This window comes from Fundulus heteroclitus, chromosome 2 (assembly GCF_011125445.2).
Source record: "Fundulus heteroclitus isolate FHET01 chromosome 2, MU-UCD_Fhet_4.1, whole genome shotgun sequence".
In the NCBI taxonomy this organism is placed as follows: Eukaryota; Metazoa; Chordata; class Actinopteri; order Cyprinodontiformes; family Fundulidae; genus Fundulus; species Fundulus heteroclitus.
In genome coordinates, this window is record NC_046362.1 from 8062782 (window position 1) to 8078771 (window position 15990).

The 15990-nt window shown below is 43.6% G+C and overlaps 1 protein-coding gene across 7 annotated transcripts in view; it reads right to left on the reverse strand.

Annotated features, from left to right (window-relative positions):
- LOC105926251 (unconventional myosin-IXAa) overlaps positions 1–15990 on the reverse strand; it is a 168541-nt gene that overhangs the window by 112089 nt on the left and 40462 nt on the right. For all 7 annotated transcript variants that reach the window (XM_021316351.2, XM_021316350.2, XM_021316352.2 and 4 more), the window contains exon 2: positions 14539–15508. In XM_021316351.2, coding sequence (XP_021172026.2) covers positions 14539–15441 — 903 coding nt within the window. In that variant the 5' untranslated portion in view covers positions 15442–15508. The remainder of the gene's footprint in view (positions 1–14538; positions 15509–15990) is intronic.

The following is a 15990-nucleotide window of genomic DNA, read 5'->3' on the forward strand; positions in this document are numbered from 1 at the left end:
TGTTCGGGGGTGAAACGTCTCCAAATGCTCCCAAATAAAAGCCACATTTTGTTTTCCTTAAGCCGGGCGTACACTGTACGAGTTTTTCAGTCGTGGTACTTATATACATCTCAAACTGTGCGAGGGAACCGCGGGGTTTAAAAGTTCACCGCTCACGATCTGTGCGGCGCGACGCTCGGACGAGACCGGACTGCTCACACGAGACCGGACTGCTCACACTGTACGTCATGTCCCCTCTGGGACCGCTCGCTGTGGTGGCAGAGGCAGGCGAGCGACGGTAGGTGACAGGGACCCAGAGCAGGGGTTCGAGCCCAGCTCTGGCGAAGCCCGCAGGAGGCACCGGGCGTCGGGGGAACGGAGGGGAGAGAGGAGGGACGAGACGCATCGGCGGCCGCGCGGCACGGCAGGTCGCCCGGCCCGCCCCCCCAACAAGCGGAGGAGTGCCGAAACAGGCGGCCAGCGCGTTGCGGACCGCGGAGGAGTGCCGAAACAGGCGGCCAGCGCGTTGCGCGGACCGGACGGCTCGCCCTCCCCAACACCGGCCGGAGGTTGCTTCAGGGACGCCCGCTTCCCTCCCTCCGCTGGCGGGGACGGAGAGGAGGGGAGGGCGCCCCCTCGTAGCTCTGCTTGAACAGCAGGATGCGCTCACGAAAACCTCACGACAGCCGACTGAATTTCAAACATGTTTGATTTTCACCGATCGTCCGATTCCTGATCTGGAGGTAGTTGTGAGAAGCCAGTCCCCCCTCCTCCCCCCCTCTACGATCAAGCTGAAATTCGGCCGATTCAAAAAATGCTCGCACGACTGAAGAATCGGCCCGAAAAGGGGAAAAACTCGTACAGTGTACGCCCGGCTTTATAGAGTATAAAGACTGGATCTAAACCACAGGACACAAAGAGAGAAGGACATGACAAACAAGCTAGGTGTGTCTTGGACTAAACATTTGATTTGTTCTTTAAATTTTCCGTGAATAAATATTTCAATGACCTAATTTAAAAAAAAAAAAAAAAAAAAGAAGGGGGTTGTTTAAAAAAGGAAAGGTAATACAGATCAAAGCAGGCAAAAGCTTCTAATTATGATCCAGTTCAGTGGATAAATGTCTTGTTACCGTTTTTTTCAAACGGTCAAGACTACGAACACGGATCGAGTTTACTCGACTGCCTCCATCAGCCCAGATGGTCTTTTGTCCAACTGAGACTTCTCGTGGCTGTAATCTCATCTGGGCCTGATTGCTGTGACACCACCTAAACAGACTTAAATTGAATCAGGGCCATTTGTGCTATCAATTTCCTGTCCTGAGCCTTTCACTAAATCTGCTGGGTGGAGATGAGGAGAGTCCTCGAGAGAAAAAGGAGGGGGGGGGGGGGGGACAACCTCTAATACAGCCTACTCACACTGAATTACCCCCGCAATGAGAAGTAGTTAGGAGTACTTTTGCAGCAAAGCGACTTTACTTTTACAGGAGGGAGTTTTGGTGGGCACTTCACGTTGAAAAATAGCGCAGAGACAGCACTTTTTAAAGGCAGGATACTCACCAGCAGCATCAGCAGAAGGACTAAACTGAGCAAAGAACAGAAGACCGGGCTAGGTCAACTATACGGCCAGAGAGAGCAAACGAGAACATTGCAGGTCTGTCTGCTGGGTTAAATGCACACCAGGGTGAGCGTCCTGCCAAATGAGAGCGGGTAAGTTTCAAGGAAAGAGGAGAAGATGTGAAAAATCCTATAAACTGATGTTAGGTAATACACTGCAAAGTGCTTGGAGCCGACAGGACACAGACTGAATGGTAGAGGTACCAAGAAGAACAAAATGGGGGGTGAGGTGGACTAATTGATAAGACAACACTCATCCAACAAAGATACAGACCTCTTAAGTAAAGTGTTTTTTTATAAAATGGCATTCAATGAAAGAGAATCCTTCTAGTGACGCCACACTGAGTGCAGAAAGTAAAGTAAATCATTGCATCTGCACCTAGCAGATTTCTGATGTGCAGTTTTTGCTAAGCTTCGACCTACCAGTAGTGATTTTCCTAAACCCAGCTTGTACCGCTTCAAAGAGGGGATCTTGGCTCAACTCTATTCAGCCTTATGTGCTGAAAGTCTGGCTCTCTCTCGGTCTCTTGCAGTCTGAATGGCATGTCAACGGTTGTAGAAAACGCTGCTTCCATTCAAATAGCTGCTCACATCTGGCCTCATTTTAAATGCCAAACATACACTGAAAATGGCCAACTTTGAGTCTTCTTCAGTCATTCCAAAATAAGTAAAAAAAATAATAATAATAATAATAATAAATGGATTTTTTTCGCGAAGTTTGAAGACATTTCCATTTCCATCCAGAAAGCTTTCTCAGTTCAAATGTCTGGAGCAGTGTGGAGCTCCAAGCTTTATATTATTGCCCAAAAAGGCGTTTTTCTGGCTTAGATAACATGCGAATTAACCTGAAACTGGTCCACACCTTTGCAATGTGGAGTCGTTAGGGTCATTACAGGCCTGGCTTACAGAGGAGATGTTGTGATCACCTGCATGGAGGTGAGGATTGAGGTGATAATTGGAAGGAATTAAACCTATTGCTGTGTTGTAAGTTTTTGAGAGTTGAAACCTGAGTCCTCCTCCTCTTCTTCAGTCAGAATTAGCGACCACACTGAAGAGTGAGTTAATCGGTGTGAACCTCATTCAGAAGATGATGAAAGCATTTTGTCACGGCTTTTAAGCCAAAAAACGGAAGACTCCTCTGTGCATCTTTAATTATAAGGATACAGGTGTTAAGTTTTATAAGCTCAGCTCAGAAAGCCTAGTATGTTTGGTTACATTTAAATGGAAAAAAAGGTATATCTATAGTCCAACAGCCTTGTTAAATCTCCATGAAGTACATAGGATGAGTTGGAGCAAATGTGAGCAGTCACAATAGGGTGCCCTCCCCCAGACACAGTGGCACACCGCGGAGTGATGAGCAATAAAAACCAGCGTGCAACGCTCAGCCCAGATAGCAGAGAGCTTGTGGATGTCTCATGGAGGTTGAAAGACCAAGGGCAAACTCACTCATGGGTGAACGTCTCTCATGTTGGACTGCTGGCAGGAGAACTGTCCGCTAACAGGCTGTGACAGGCACCTCTCCTCAACAAACACACACACACACACACACACACACACACACACACACACACACACACACACACACACATACACACACATATATACAGTGAGCAGCTGAAACCATTCCGAGCAGCACTGCCCTCATACAACAGCGAGCAGAAGCGACTTCCCCTGCAACAGATGCATGCATCCGAAGGTCCCAGCCACGCTGCTGTCACACAGACATCCTCTGCAGACCTCCTCACAGGTATTACGGTTTTCATCTGGCATTCAGGTTCAGTGGGTTCGCCGGCAGCATCCATGCAGCTCTTTGTCCACAGTAACTGTGTCCATATGCCCAGACTACATGGGATTTAGAGGTTTATAAATGAGTAGCAGCATTGGACCCCAGCCTCGGTGGTTTCTGAACACAAGTCCTAGCCAGCCTCTCGAGCACCTTTCACACTCACCCCTAATGATACCCTCTTCTTTGAACTGATTTTTTTTCTATTAGCAGAGTGCTGCAGCACTACCTGGTGCCATCCATCAGGCACAGGAGACAACTTTTTGTCCCCGAGGGCCTGGTAGGGAGCAAGGGGAGGCATCTGGATAGGAACCATCTGGTGAAGCCGTGTCTGTTTGGCTGTAGCTGCATTAGGCCAGTCTGCTAACCACACGGATGCAACAAAACCCGGCTTTAATCTGGCCCCTGTGGTCCCTCAGGAGCCTCGAGACTGACTAAAGATACTGTGCATCACAGATGAGAACAGTCTGATGGGCCTCAGCAGGTTTAAGGTATGGGTGCACACTTGTTAGGCAAGTTCCTGTAGTAACCTATGCTCACTGCTCAGCCACAGATAGGCTGCATTTATCTTTAAATGAATTAGAGCTACAACGTTAAAATATTATGCTCTGTGATGAAAACATTTCTTTCTCTCTTTTCTATGTGGTTGTTGCACCTCCTAAACTATTACATAAGCTTAAACGTAATTAAGTGATGTATTAATTTTTGTGCCCATCCACAAAAGGAAAAGAATAGTCATTAATATCACAATTTAATTTATGGTTAACTTCATCTGAAAGGTAGTCCCTTGCAAAAGTATTTACTCCCTTGGCTTTTCACCTATATTGTGAAATTCCAACCTGAAATTTAAATGTCATCTAATCTTATTTTACATGATGGCTTTGAACAAAATAGTCTAAGTTGGTGAATTGAAATCAGGAAAATATAAATTAAAAAAGTAATATAAAAAAATAAACTGAAATTGGGCACTTGTCTGAAAAAAAAAAAAAACAACAACACCCCATCGCCAGAACATCACCCACAGTGTAACACAGCGGTGGCAGCGTCATGCTGTGGGGATGAACAGTTATACACACTGAAGTTTTCTGTTACTGTCAAATTTGTTGTTTGCGTCAAGAAGGGGAAAAAAAATACATCTTCATACTTGTAGGAATGTTATTTAATTGCAATGGTGCAAACTTGCAAAGAATCCATTTTAATTCCCGGTTGTGAGGCAACAAAACAGGAAAACTGCCGCGGATGGTGAATACTTTTGCACGGCAATGTTACTGGAAACGCACCACCTGTGTCTGGGACTACATGAGAGTTTACACTTAACAGTCAGGACTAATGGGCTCCAACTGGTTTTGAGTCTTATGTTTCTTGGTTTTAAGTTTTATCAAAGCCTCTTTTTTAACAACTCTGATATTTCTATGATCCAGTGTTGGCTGATGTTTAGGTGTGTTGTGCTCCTAGCACAGATGTAAACTGGTGATACGTAATCTGCTCCCAAGCATGGATCTGGGCGCCCATCGCAGCGTTTCCCAACCATCAGTGTCTCTGATAAAACTGTCTGCTCTGTGATTTTGACAGCTGCAGACTTTCAAGGCATATACAGGCAAGCCTTAACTTCTTTATATGCCTTGCAGATTTAGGTTTGATGTAATGTTTTAATTTTGACTTTCTTTCCTCTAAACAACTAATACGACCGTTTTTGGAGAGGCTCGGTCATGGTCATGTCATTAATTTAACAGAGAAACTGTGGAGGGAGCTAAAGAATAGGTTGATAGCAAAGAGGGAATCTAATTAGAGACCTGGAGATTATTGCAAAAGATAAATTTTAAAGAATACTACTGGCGGACGTGCTCCGATGGCGCAGGTGTAGCGTGCACGACCCAAGTACGGAGGCCATAGTCCTCAACGCTGCTGACTGAGGTTCCATTCCAGCCTGTGGTCCTTCCCCGCATTTCTTCACCCCCACTCCCTCTCTCTCAAACCCCCTTTCCTGTCAGCCTACTTTGTAAAAATGAGCCACAAGTGCTACAAAAAATAAAGAAATACAAGTGGAGGATAACAATAGCTTGTCAGCAATAAGTATCAGCTAGCTGTAAAGCAAATAAAGGTTTGGCATTAATTACTGAAAAGGGTATAAATGCATCATATTAAAGGACTCAAACTGGTATTAAGAAGAAGAAAATCCAGTTAATACATCTGGAGCGTAACGTCGTTACTATGCCCGAGTCTCATTCGTAGGTTTAGCTTAACTGTGTTATGAAATCTCTGAGTAGATGACTGCTGTTTAAGCCCATGCTTTTGTTTTTACACGTTTTATCGTGTTTTATTTTTCCTGAACTATTGTGGAACAATGATTCGAGGGTGTTGGCAAAAAAATTTAGGTTAAAAAAAATTAGGTAGCTGGTCGGTGTCTTTCAGTAGCCATTTTAAATTGCTTGAATACAGGCTTCAGTGCGCCTTATTGTAAAATAAAGATTTAAGATCCTCAGACTGCCAGGCACGACCGGACACAGTCCTTCCCATCAGTCTACTCTACCAGCCGTCTTCCCATCAGCACTACCCTGCTGCTGCCCGTATTCATGTCGCCTCGCTCTGAACACGGCTCAAATTACACACGACCGCCGTCTCTGGCTATCCGCGGTGGGTTATTAAAGGCTTTCACATGACGAGAAGTGATCAAGGTGCGATTAGGGCATATTGAGAATGGTTAGGTGACGCCGCTGCCATGATGCAATAGTTAGCAGGGTGGATGCGCCGCTGCATTTCTGAGACGTGTCACAGAGGTATCTGGGCTGCTTCGTTGCAGCTAGAGGTCACCACGCTGAACCCTGCAGCCGCCTGGAGCTGAGGCTAATTAGTCAGTACAGTGGGGCTCTGTGATCTCAGCTGCACACACCCAGCTGAAACCGTGAAGGGCGAGTGAGACGTCTCTTTAAATCCTACAGCCGTGGATTTGCACCCCAACACCCCCGCCCACACATGCCACTCTGTCCAGGAGAGAGAAGGGAAACGGATCAGGCGAGTGTCTCCAGCCAGCTCTTCAGCAAAGGTGCACAAGCAGTTCTTTTTGATTGGGTGGAGGGTTATGAGCATGAGGTATGTGGCGGCGTAAACAGACCAAAGTAGAAAACCTAAATTGGTGTCTCAGAATATAGTGCCTTGCTATAGGAGTCGCACCCCTTGAATTTTTTTTTATCATTTGAAACGTTCCAATTACAAGTTTACAAATGCATTTTTTGTGGGATCAAAAAAAAAGTAGTAGCACAGAACAGCAAAGTGGAAAATAACTTAATGACAGAGATGCTGTCACCTTAACATGTAGTTGTTTTAACTGATTACTTTTAATTATATTGTAAAATCTGTTGCTTCTAACGTTTAAACTTTCACTGCTTTGTAATTGTTTATTTTGTGCGAGTGTGAATAAATGTTTGTAACCGACATTTAACCCTGCTGCCCGTTTTGGCCAGGATGCTCCTGTAAAAGAGATTTTTTAATCTCGATGAGACTTTTCTGCTTAAGTAAAAAAAAAAAAATTATATATATATATATATATATATATATATATATATATATATATATATATATATATATATATATATATATATATATATATATATATATATATATATATATATATATATATATATATTTTTTTTTTTTTTTTTTTTTTTTTTTTTTAATATCAGGGCTCCTGGTTTATTCGTTGGTAGAGCCACGTTTCTTGACTGGCACCCAGGTCATGTTTTCCAGCAACACGAGCGTGTCTGCCATCTTGCCTTCAACTGTGTCCTCAGATGGTTCCTCTATTGAGCTTGTGTCTACAGATATCTTGGAATTATAATTGATGAAAACCTTAGTTCTAACAATGACATTAATCATCTTATGAAGAAACTGAGGCCAAAATCAGGTTTATTTTCATATTTTTCCTTTAATGCCAGAAATTGTCTTGTGGCAACCACCTCTTTGCCTTTTTTGGACTATGGTGACATTTTTTAAACGAGTTTGTCCCACCCACCCATCCATCCATCTTCTTACTCGCTTTATTCCTCGTGGGGTCGCGAGGGCTGCTGGTGCCTATCTCCAGCATTTCAATGGGCGAGAGGCGGGGTACACCCTGGACAGGTGAGTTTGTCCCACAATTCTCTTAATTTATTTAATATAAGATTCGGCCTATGATGGAAATCTAAGATTCATAACTACATGCAAATACTTTACCCATTATTGCACTTTGCATTACTTAGTTAGCAGGTCGTCACTGTCTCTGTGCAGAGTTTTTTTCGTTGGTACATTTTTATCTATACATGCATTCTTGATTGATTTTCTCTACATTTGTTCTCTCACATCCGGATGTCATTACCCTCTGTGTTCCCTCGGTCCGTACAGAGGAAACTGGAATCATCTTCAACAGGAACTGAAACTGCTGGATCAAATTTCTCTGGGTGGTTTTAGCACCCGTTTAAAAATACTTGTACAGCAATGTCAGAAAGTTCTTGCTGTTATTCTTAAAATACATTTTTTTTCTTCCACATCATAATTTTAAACCTTGTGACTCAACGCTCTCCCTAACCTGCCTGCTATGTTCCTTGGTCTTCATGATGTTATTTGTTCTCTAAAATTCTCCAATGAACCTCTAAGGCCTTCACTGACCAGCTGCATTTAGACTGATTAACATTACGCCCAGACGCACTAACATGGGTGACGTTTGAGGGAATCCTATAGCACTGCTATTTCATCTTGAGGAATCAGAGTAAAGAGGGGTGAATATAAATGCTTGCAAATGCAAGATGTTGACAACAACACATGATTTTTTCTTATATTTCAGAGATGGGTTCCAGTTTAGGCTTGTTGCTGGACTAAATTTGGAAAAGTCCAAGAGGTGTGAACCCGTTTTCAAAGCACTTTATGGTGACATCTGTTCAAGACTAGTGCGAGTCAGGGTTGTCACGACACTAAAATTTTAAATTTTATATGGATCACTGGGAAAATATTTGATACTCGATACCATTTCTGATACCACGGGGATAAAAAAAAAGTAATTAAAGGCATTAAAAAATATTTTATTAACATGAAAAACTCGCCTTTGTCAATTTCAACATGGAACCTGGTTTCTCAACAGAATCACAGATGCTAGTTAAATAAGTGTGCAAATAAATGCTAAATAAATAAGCCAAACTAACACATATAGTAGCATGCTAGCTGCAGCTAATCACACATTATTTCGGACCATCAGTTGTGCTAACATCAGGAATATGTTTAATCTATTAAATTAAACTATGAACATTAACTTTAACCCATCATGAAGGCCAGGGTGTCGGTCCTTGAAACGTTTGGCCAAGATTGTTGAGCTGCTTGACTTCGTCTCCACCACTTTAAGGCTCTGTTTGCTCACAGGTCTGTTGAGATCTTTGGGTTTCCCTCCTTCGTTTGCCTCATATACTAAAATATTTAGTATCAATACCATGGCAAATTAGTAGTGTATCTAGATACAGCATTTGGGTATTGATACTTTTGACAACCTTAGTGTGAGTACACAGCAGCTTTGCTGTCGAACACTCGATGTAAATATGGAGCAGTGGGCTTATGGTTGTGCCGCACAGCAGAAAACACCAACGGCACATTTCAGAGAGGGCAAGATTAGAAGTGTGAAGAAGAACTTTGTATGATATTTGCAACCTACAGCTAAAAGAAACAAATTCCCTACATATAAACTGACTAAATTATATTTCCTTCACATTCTCTAAAGATCTGGGTTTTTTCCCCCTTTTATTTCCCTCTAAGCATGAAGAAATGTTCATTTGGACGCTTTGAACAGAGAAAAGTCGTCCTAGCTGGATGCCTGGCAGCGCACCCTTCGGTGCCGTTTAATTCACTTTTTAATTATGTCAATCCAACACAGAAGGCATGCGAGCTTTGATTTAAAAGGCATTTCTTTGAGTACGTGGTTTAAAAAAATTATATTTCACTCATGCGGTGGATCCACCTCCCTCCCCCGATTTATCCAGTTGGCAATAAGCCTCTTAAGTGAATCCAAAAAGAATGACTTATCTGAGTTTACAGGCTCTTATACAAATGTTCCCCAACCGAAACCCGACCACAGCCGCTGCTGCCAGCGAGACATAACTCCTCCTGAAATATGTTTTCTTTTTCAACCGAGACCCCTTTCCTGATAGGAGTACCGTTTAAATGTCTGTCTTAGCGTCTGCCACCGTTTTCAAGTATCGGAACAAAAAAACTTTACGCCCAGTGAGTTTCGGGTTTCCCTCTTTTAGAAGCGGTTATGGATTCATTTGTTCTGCAGATATCCAGGAAGATGCTCATTTAGTCTGCAGCAAAACCTTTAAAAGGAGCTCAAATGGTACATTGGAATTTCTCCACAACGTATGTTTTTATAGCACTTAAAAGAATAATGAGACTTGTATCACCTTACAGTAGCTTTAACCAGTCCAGCTAAAAGAAGTTAAAACCATTACCAGCCATACTGGAGCTAGCAAAGTGGCCAGAGCTTTAATGCTTCGCCTTGGATTCATTTGGATTGGATCTAATAAGGCTTGGTGACCTCATATTTTCTGCCTGATCGCCTCAGGCTGAGGAGCAAACCCCCACAAAGCTTCAGTGCAGCAGCAGCAGCAGCAGCAGCAGCAGCAGCGTCTAAACAAAGGAAATTATTTGATAATTGTCATTACGACTTGAGGAAAATCCAAGAATCCAGCCGGTTCACTTCAGCAGTTATTTGCTTGTGCTGAATATCATTTGTTTATCCCAGAGATGTTTGGGGACCATGTTGGGTTCGTAGACGTTCACAGCGTCCCGTATTCATCTCTGCATGCAGCTGTTTCACACAAGCCATTCAGGATTTATTCCAGTTCCAGCCTTCCTTTTCTTTTCTTTTTTGCAGCGTAAAATAGCGAAGTTAAATACCAAAAACCTCTAAAACCTGCCTTCAAAATAACCACATACCAGCCTGGTGGATTCACATTGCATCTTCAGGAAGTCAGACCAATCCTCAGGGATCCTAACTCATAACCCAAAGAGCTAAAAGCATCAGTGCTAACCTCTTCATCCACAGATGATTGTTTTTCTTGCCCTAGTCATGACCAGGCAGCGCTGCTTTGACCACAGAGGGAGCATACATTTTAGAACAGGCATGTGGTCACAGTGTGTAGATCTGCTCTTAAGTTTTGGATCGTTCACGCTGAAAGGCCCAACGACAACCCGCTGTCAGCTTTCCAGCAAAGGCCACCTGAGTTTCATTTAAGACCTCCTGTTGTGTGTCTGTACTGTCATGTGCTCTTATATAGCACCCAGGGCCTTAGGAAGAGGGCCCACATCCTCCACCATACCCAACAGTGGGCATGATGTGTTTCTCCACATTCTCACATTCTTAGATGACTTCAAGATGGCAGTTTTTCCTAGAATTAAGAATTAGTGATTGGGGGTGGGTGGGTCTTGGGTTGGGTTCCAGCTCTTTTCAAAGATTTTGCTCTTGTGGCACGACTCCCTCAAAGAGCCCCCAAATGAATCTTCAGTAGCATCACTCAGAGCCTTCAACTTTGGCCTAATTAAGCAATTATGAATGGTTTCTGTATTAGCAAGCATTTTTTTTTTATTCTGTTTACGTAAAAGCCTTCTATTAAATGTATTTTTGATTGCAAAACCTTCACACATACTGCTGTTTAATATTTCCCATTTCCAGAATCATTGAAATACTCCTAGGTGCTGCTCCCGTTGCGATTTTCCCTCGTTTCTTCACATTTTCCGCCCCCCCTGAGGCACTTGCATTTAAAAAAAAAATCGGTCTCAGCAGCACAGCATACCTGGCTGGGAAGGATGTTAAAGGTGTTTCACATTTCGGTTACAGACTGACACTTAAATTAAGCGGCTTAACAAAAACCGGCAACCAGTGCCGTTTGAGGCTCTTTGATCATTTTTTATGCTGGCTGAATCTGACATTTCAACACGGGTTTCAAAGCTCTCGGAGCTGGATTCTTTCGTTCTTATTCTAAGCGAAGTTGACGTAGTTTTTAAGTCTAAAAAAAAACAAAACAATCTCCTTTATCTCTAAAACAGAAAGCGCAAACGCATCCTTTTGTTTTATTTATTTTTTGTATTTGGTGCACAGATGGTGTCACATTCCTCATGCCTATAATACTAAAACCAGGAGTAAACTGCAGTGTGTTTTTTTAATGCTGTGTAACTCTTAGCCAGCGCACCTTGCTTCTCACACCTTGGTCAGACGGGGTGATTGACGGGGAAATGATTACATAGGACAGTCATGTTCCCACCCACAGCTCTCCAGGAGCATCTGAACGGAGCCTGGTTCCTCAGAGAGTACTGTAATGTTCCTCTATCAGTGCTTTTATCAAAACAAGCCTCTCTGTCTGTCGCCCCTGGCGTTTATCTCCTGACAGGTATTCAGTCTACCCACAGAAAAGTACAACCGTGCGTGCATGATGACCAGGTTCGACCGCAGCTATGCGGTAAAAAGGCGTCCCGAATATCAGTTATCTCACACCAGGGTAAAACGAACCATCTGTTATTGCGCAAGAGGTTCCTCTCAAAAGCGCATATCACGTGAGAGAAAACCTCCCGTTCATCCAGCTAATAGAGCTCTATACGAGGCAAACAGGACTGCAGCCTTCACTTGGGGTGCAGATGGTGTCAACATGCACAGCTGCGTGTTGACATGACATGCCCATACATCCTGACAGGAAGCTGGGAGCTGCAGAGGGACACAAACAAACTACCAGGAGGTCCGCAAAGACGCGCATCCGAGAGGTCTGAAGAGAACATGGAGTCCTTCCACAGACCTTTGCCAAAACATGAAATTCCAGATGAAAGTCCATAATCCATAATCCATTGTTGATTTATAATCCAGAGTGGATTAGGGAGCATACCATTTGTTTTTTTTTTGGTTTTTTCCCCCCTCAATGCAGAATCTGGAAAGCATTTCTAGGTCATGTAATATAAATAAACCAGTCATATGTGGTAAGGCCGGGCCCGACTATGGGCTCTACTGTCTGTAAAGGCATTTCAGCTCGGGGCAGACATTTCTATAATCTCTTTCATGCCTAGTCTCAGGAGCTAAAAAAAAACCAACAAAAAAAAAAGTTGCCTTCTCATAAAAACGTCTTTAGAATTTTGTTTTCCTTTCCTCCAACGGATGCGTGATTCACAGCATGTGAATTATATTCTGCTTGAACTCTCAGAGAAATCAAGTAAAATGATGCTACAGTTTATTTTGAGCTTCGTTGAAGCTTTTGGGATCCAAGGCTTCCTTTAGAGAAAAAAAATAAAACCTTTTGAAGGTTTGAAGAGAGTAATGTCTCAGGATGGCACCAGATCTTGTGGCAATAAAATGCTTTGATATGTTTACATCAAATTGAAGTTTTTCTGTGCCTTCCAGTTTCTGTCAGCATGCGAGTCCCTCTGGCACAGTCACCTAAACCTAAAATGTAAGAAAGAGAAAGGTGCGTTGTGGGACATGAAGTCCTCCAAGCGTTTTGTAGCACATGTTGCTTTTGATGCGTTGTCATTCTGTAAATTGTATCGCTGCTGATATAAAGGTTGTGGATTCGCAATGTTCTGCTGACTGAGCACATGGCATGTGTACTTCTTTCTCATTCACCTTTTCCCAGACTTGTCAGGCGAGCTCTTTGGTTTTCCTCTTGCTTAGTGGTATTGCAGCCTCTGGGGCCTTTCAGAAAAGGTTTGTCTATATTGACTATATCATTTTCTCATTTCATTTCACCAACCTAGAGGATTTTGTGCAAACCCATTGCATAAAAAAGATGAAATAACATTTAAATTACAGGTTGGAACGTAACCAAATAGGTAAAAACCAAAGAGGGTGAATATTTTTGCAAGACACTGTAGATGGATAACTTTGTTTAAATCTAGAGTTAACAATGCTTTCCGGCCCAATCATAGTTCCAAAAGGTCTAAAAACACATGTAGATGTCACTAAAGCACTCCCTTTGAAGTACTTTAACAAACACTTCCAACAACACAGCAGCTAAGAAAAACAACTTAGGATCTAAAACGTTTCTCACTTGTTCCTGCTTGTTCTGTAACAGCTCACAAACCGCAGATACTCAGGAAGTTTATCCACATATGAGGGCCTACAAAGCAAACTATAGGCAAAGTGCCTCAGGATTCAGAATAATTAATGGATTTTAAAGAAGTTCCTGCAGTGGGATAGAAGTACGTCAATGCACTCAGATTCGACAGTAGATATAATCCCCCACTACATTCTTCAGAGAATATGAGGTTTCCATGTCTTTAAGGCCCAATACACACAACAACAATCCGTTTCCGTTAATACATCTACATGACAGCATTGTTACTGCAATTTCAGTGGACACAACCCCAGCAAAAACGTTTAAAACTGTAATTTCACTGCCAAGCCACTAGTAGGCAGTATTTTTTTGAAACTCAACAACATGTGCATGCTAACAAAGGCTGCATCCGAAACGTCCAATTATACCTCCTAGCTCCCGTTTCTCGCTCCTGTTCATTGACTTTTCATGGGGTCAACATTAAGAACCCTATTGTGGGGAGGAAAGGAACTTTGGACTGCTGTGCTGATTTTGGACAGTCTTTAACTCATAGGTCATGACGCGACATAAACACACATGGGTGATTCTAGTCAAAACTGGGCCTACAGCCTTCTGAAAAAGAACTACAAAGTGAGCGCTCTCTTCTCTGGAGGCATTTTTTTTTGCGTTAATTTCCGTGAGGTGGGCTGTGTCGTTATGTCATGTCACACACAGGATTGTGGGATTCCTTATATCTCCTTAGCACCAATAAGGGACATCACAAGGTTCCTATGCTAAAGGAGCCATGACAGGAAGCATACAGCCTCCTGTTACAGGCAGATACATTTTTCCTGTGAGCACAACGGACACCATGATGTTTTTAAACCCTTCCACTCTGGAACCCGTTTTTGAATCATGCCATTGACAAGGAAAACAAGCACCATTGGGATGTACACGAACATTAGAACTGCAAAACTAAATTACAAATAATTGAATGTCTTAGCCAAACAACGAAGTGTACAAAGGAACTGATTTTGAAGTAAATCTCCCGCCACAAAAAGATAGATTTATTAAGAACAAACCTAGAAGCTAGCCTTGATCTAATCGTCCAGCTGTTTAAAGTAAGATCCTTACCTCCAAAACTGGTCCTGCTCCCAGGATGATCTGCTCCACACCACTGGCAAAGCCCTTTTGGCTGAGCGCTGTCAGATGATGAATGAGGAAGTTGGTGCTCTGTGTTTTTCCCGATCCACTTTCCCCAGAAATCACGATGCACTGGTTTTTCCGCCGCTCCAGCATGGCGTGGTACGCCACGTCTGCCACGGCGTAAATGTGCGGCTCCAGCTTTCCCAGCGTATGGTTGTCATAAAGCTTGACGTATTTAGGATTGTAGATCGGCAAGAACTGGAAAGGGTTAATCACAATCAGAATACTCCCAACGTATGTGTAGATCTTCTCCTGCCTAAAGCGGGAGCGCAGGCTTTCCAGAAGGGCGCGCTCGGTCAGCTCCGGAAGAGCGCACAGATCGGACGGCGGCTCGTTTCCCGCAGGCTGGGGTAGGAAACCCCGCTCTACCATGCGCCGCCGTTCCTCCGTCACCCGCAGCCACATCTGCAAGCTGCCCCCGTAATGGATAGATCCATCTAGATTCTTCTCTCGCAGCAGGAAGCGATAGTCCTCGCCGCTGCACAGGCCGCTGCGATTCTCCAGGGCAGTTCTTGGCCACAGCATCATGCGCTGAACCGGGCAATCCCCGGGGTTGAGGATCCATTCCTCGCCGCCAAACTCCTTCACCTCGGCCAGCACGTAGCATTTGGTGCGATCCAGGTGCAGCCGCTCGATGAGGAACTCGATGGCCTCAGCAGCGGTGGTGTTTTTGCGGGCGCTGACAGGGCAGTAGATGGTGCCCTCGGCCAGAGAGCCTGGATAGACACGCAGGGCAAACTCCTGGTCCTCCAGGCGGCGCCGCATGCTGCCCGTAACGGTGGCCAGATTGGCGCTGCTGGCGTAGCTGCAGCCGCCATCTTGTAAGCTCATGGTGGAGCAGCAGGTCCCATCGGCAAACGGCTCTCTGGGACCGGAGGATTGATTCAGGACATCCCAACTGGAGGAGACAGATAGGAAAAAGTGGGAGAAAGGGAACGAGGTTAGAAAACTGGCAGTAAGAAGTGTGCATAAATGCATCAGCTATGACCTTTTAACCTACAAGACCTGCTTTTATTCAGTTCTCTTTAAAATGTCCCTGCTGTACCACAGATTCAGTCAAAATAACTTCCTATTGTATTCTAAGACCTTAAAACTATGACTCAAGTATATAGTATTTTTTGACCTGAGTGAAGTTGGCCCCCACACCCTCTTCAAATCAGACAAAATTGGTGCCAAACGTTTGTGCTACGTTTGTGCAGCAAAAATTTTCGTTTGTGCCGCTATCATTTTAAAGATATAAACAAATGTTTTTAGAGGTAATCAAAGGTCAACCAGCCCCCCACCTTCATCAAATCAAATGAAATTGGTGTCAATTGGTGTCAATCAACAAACGAAAACTTTTGCTGCACAAACCAGCACAAATGTAGCACAAACGTTTGA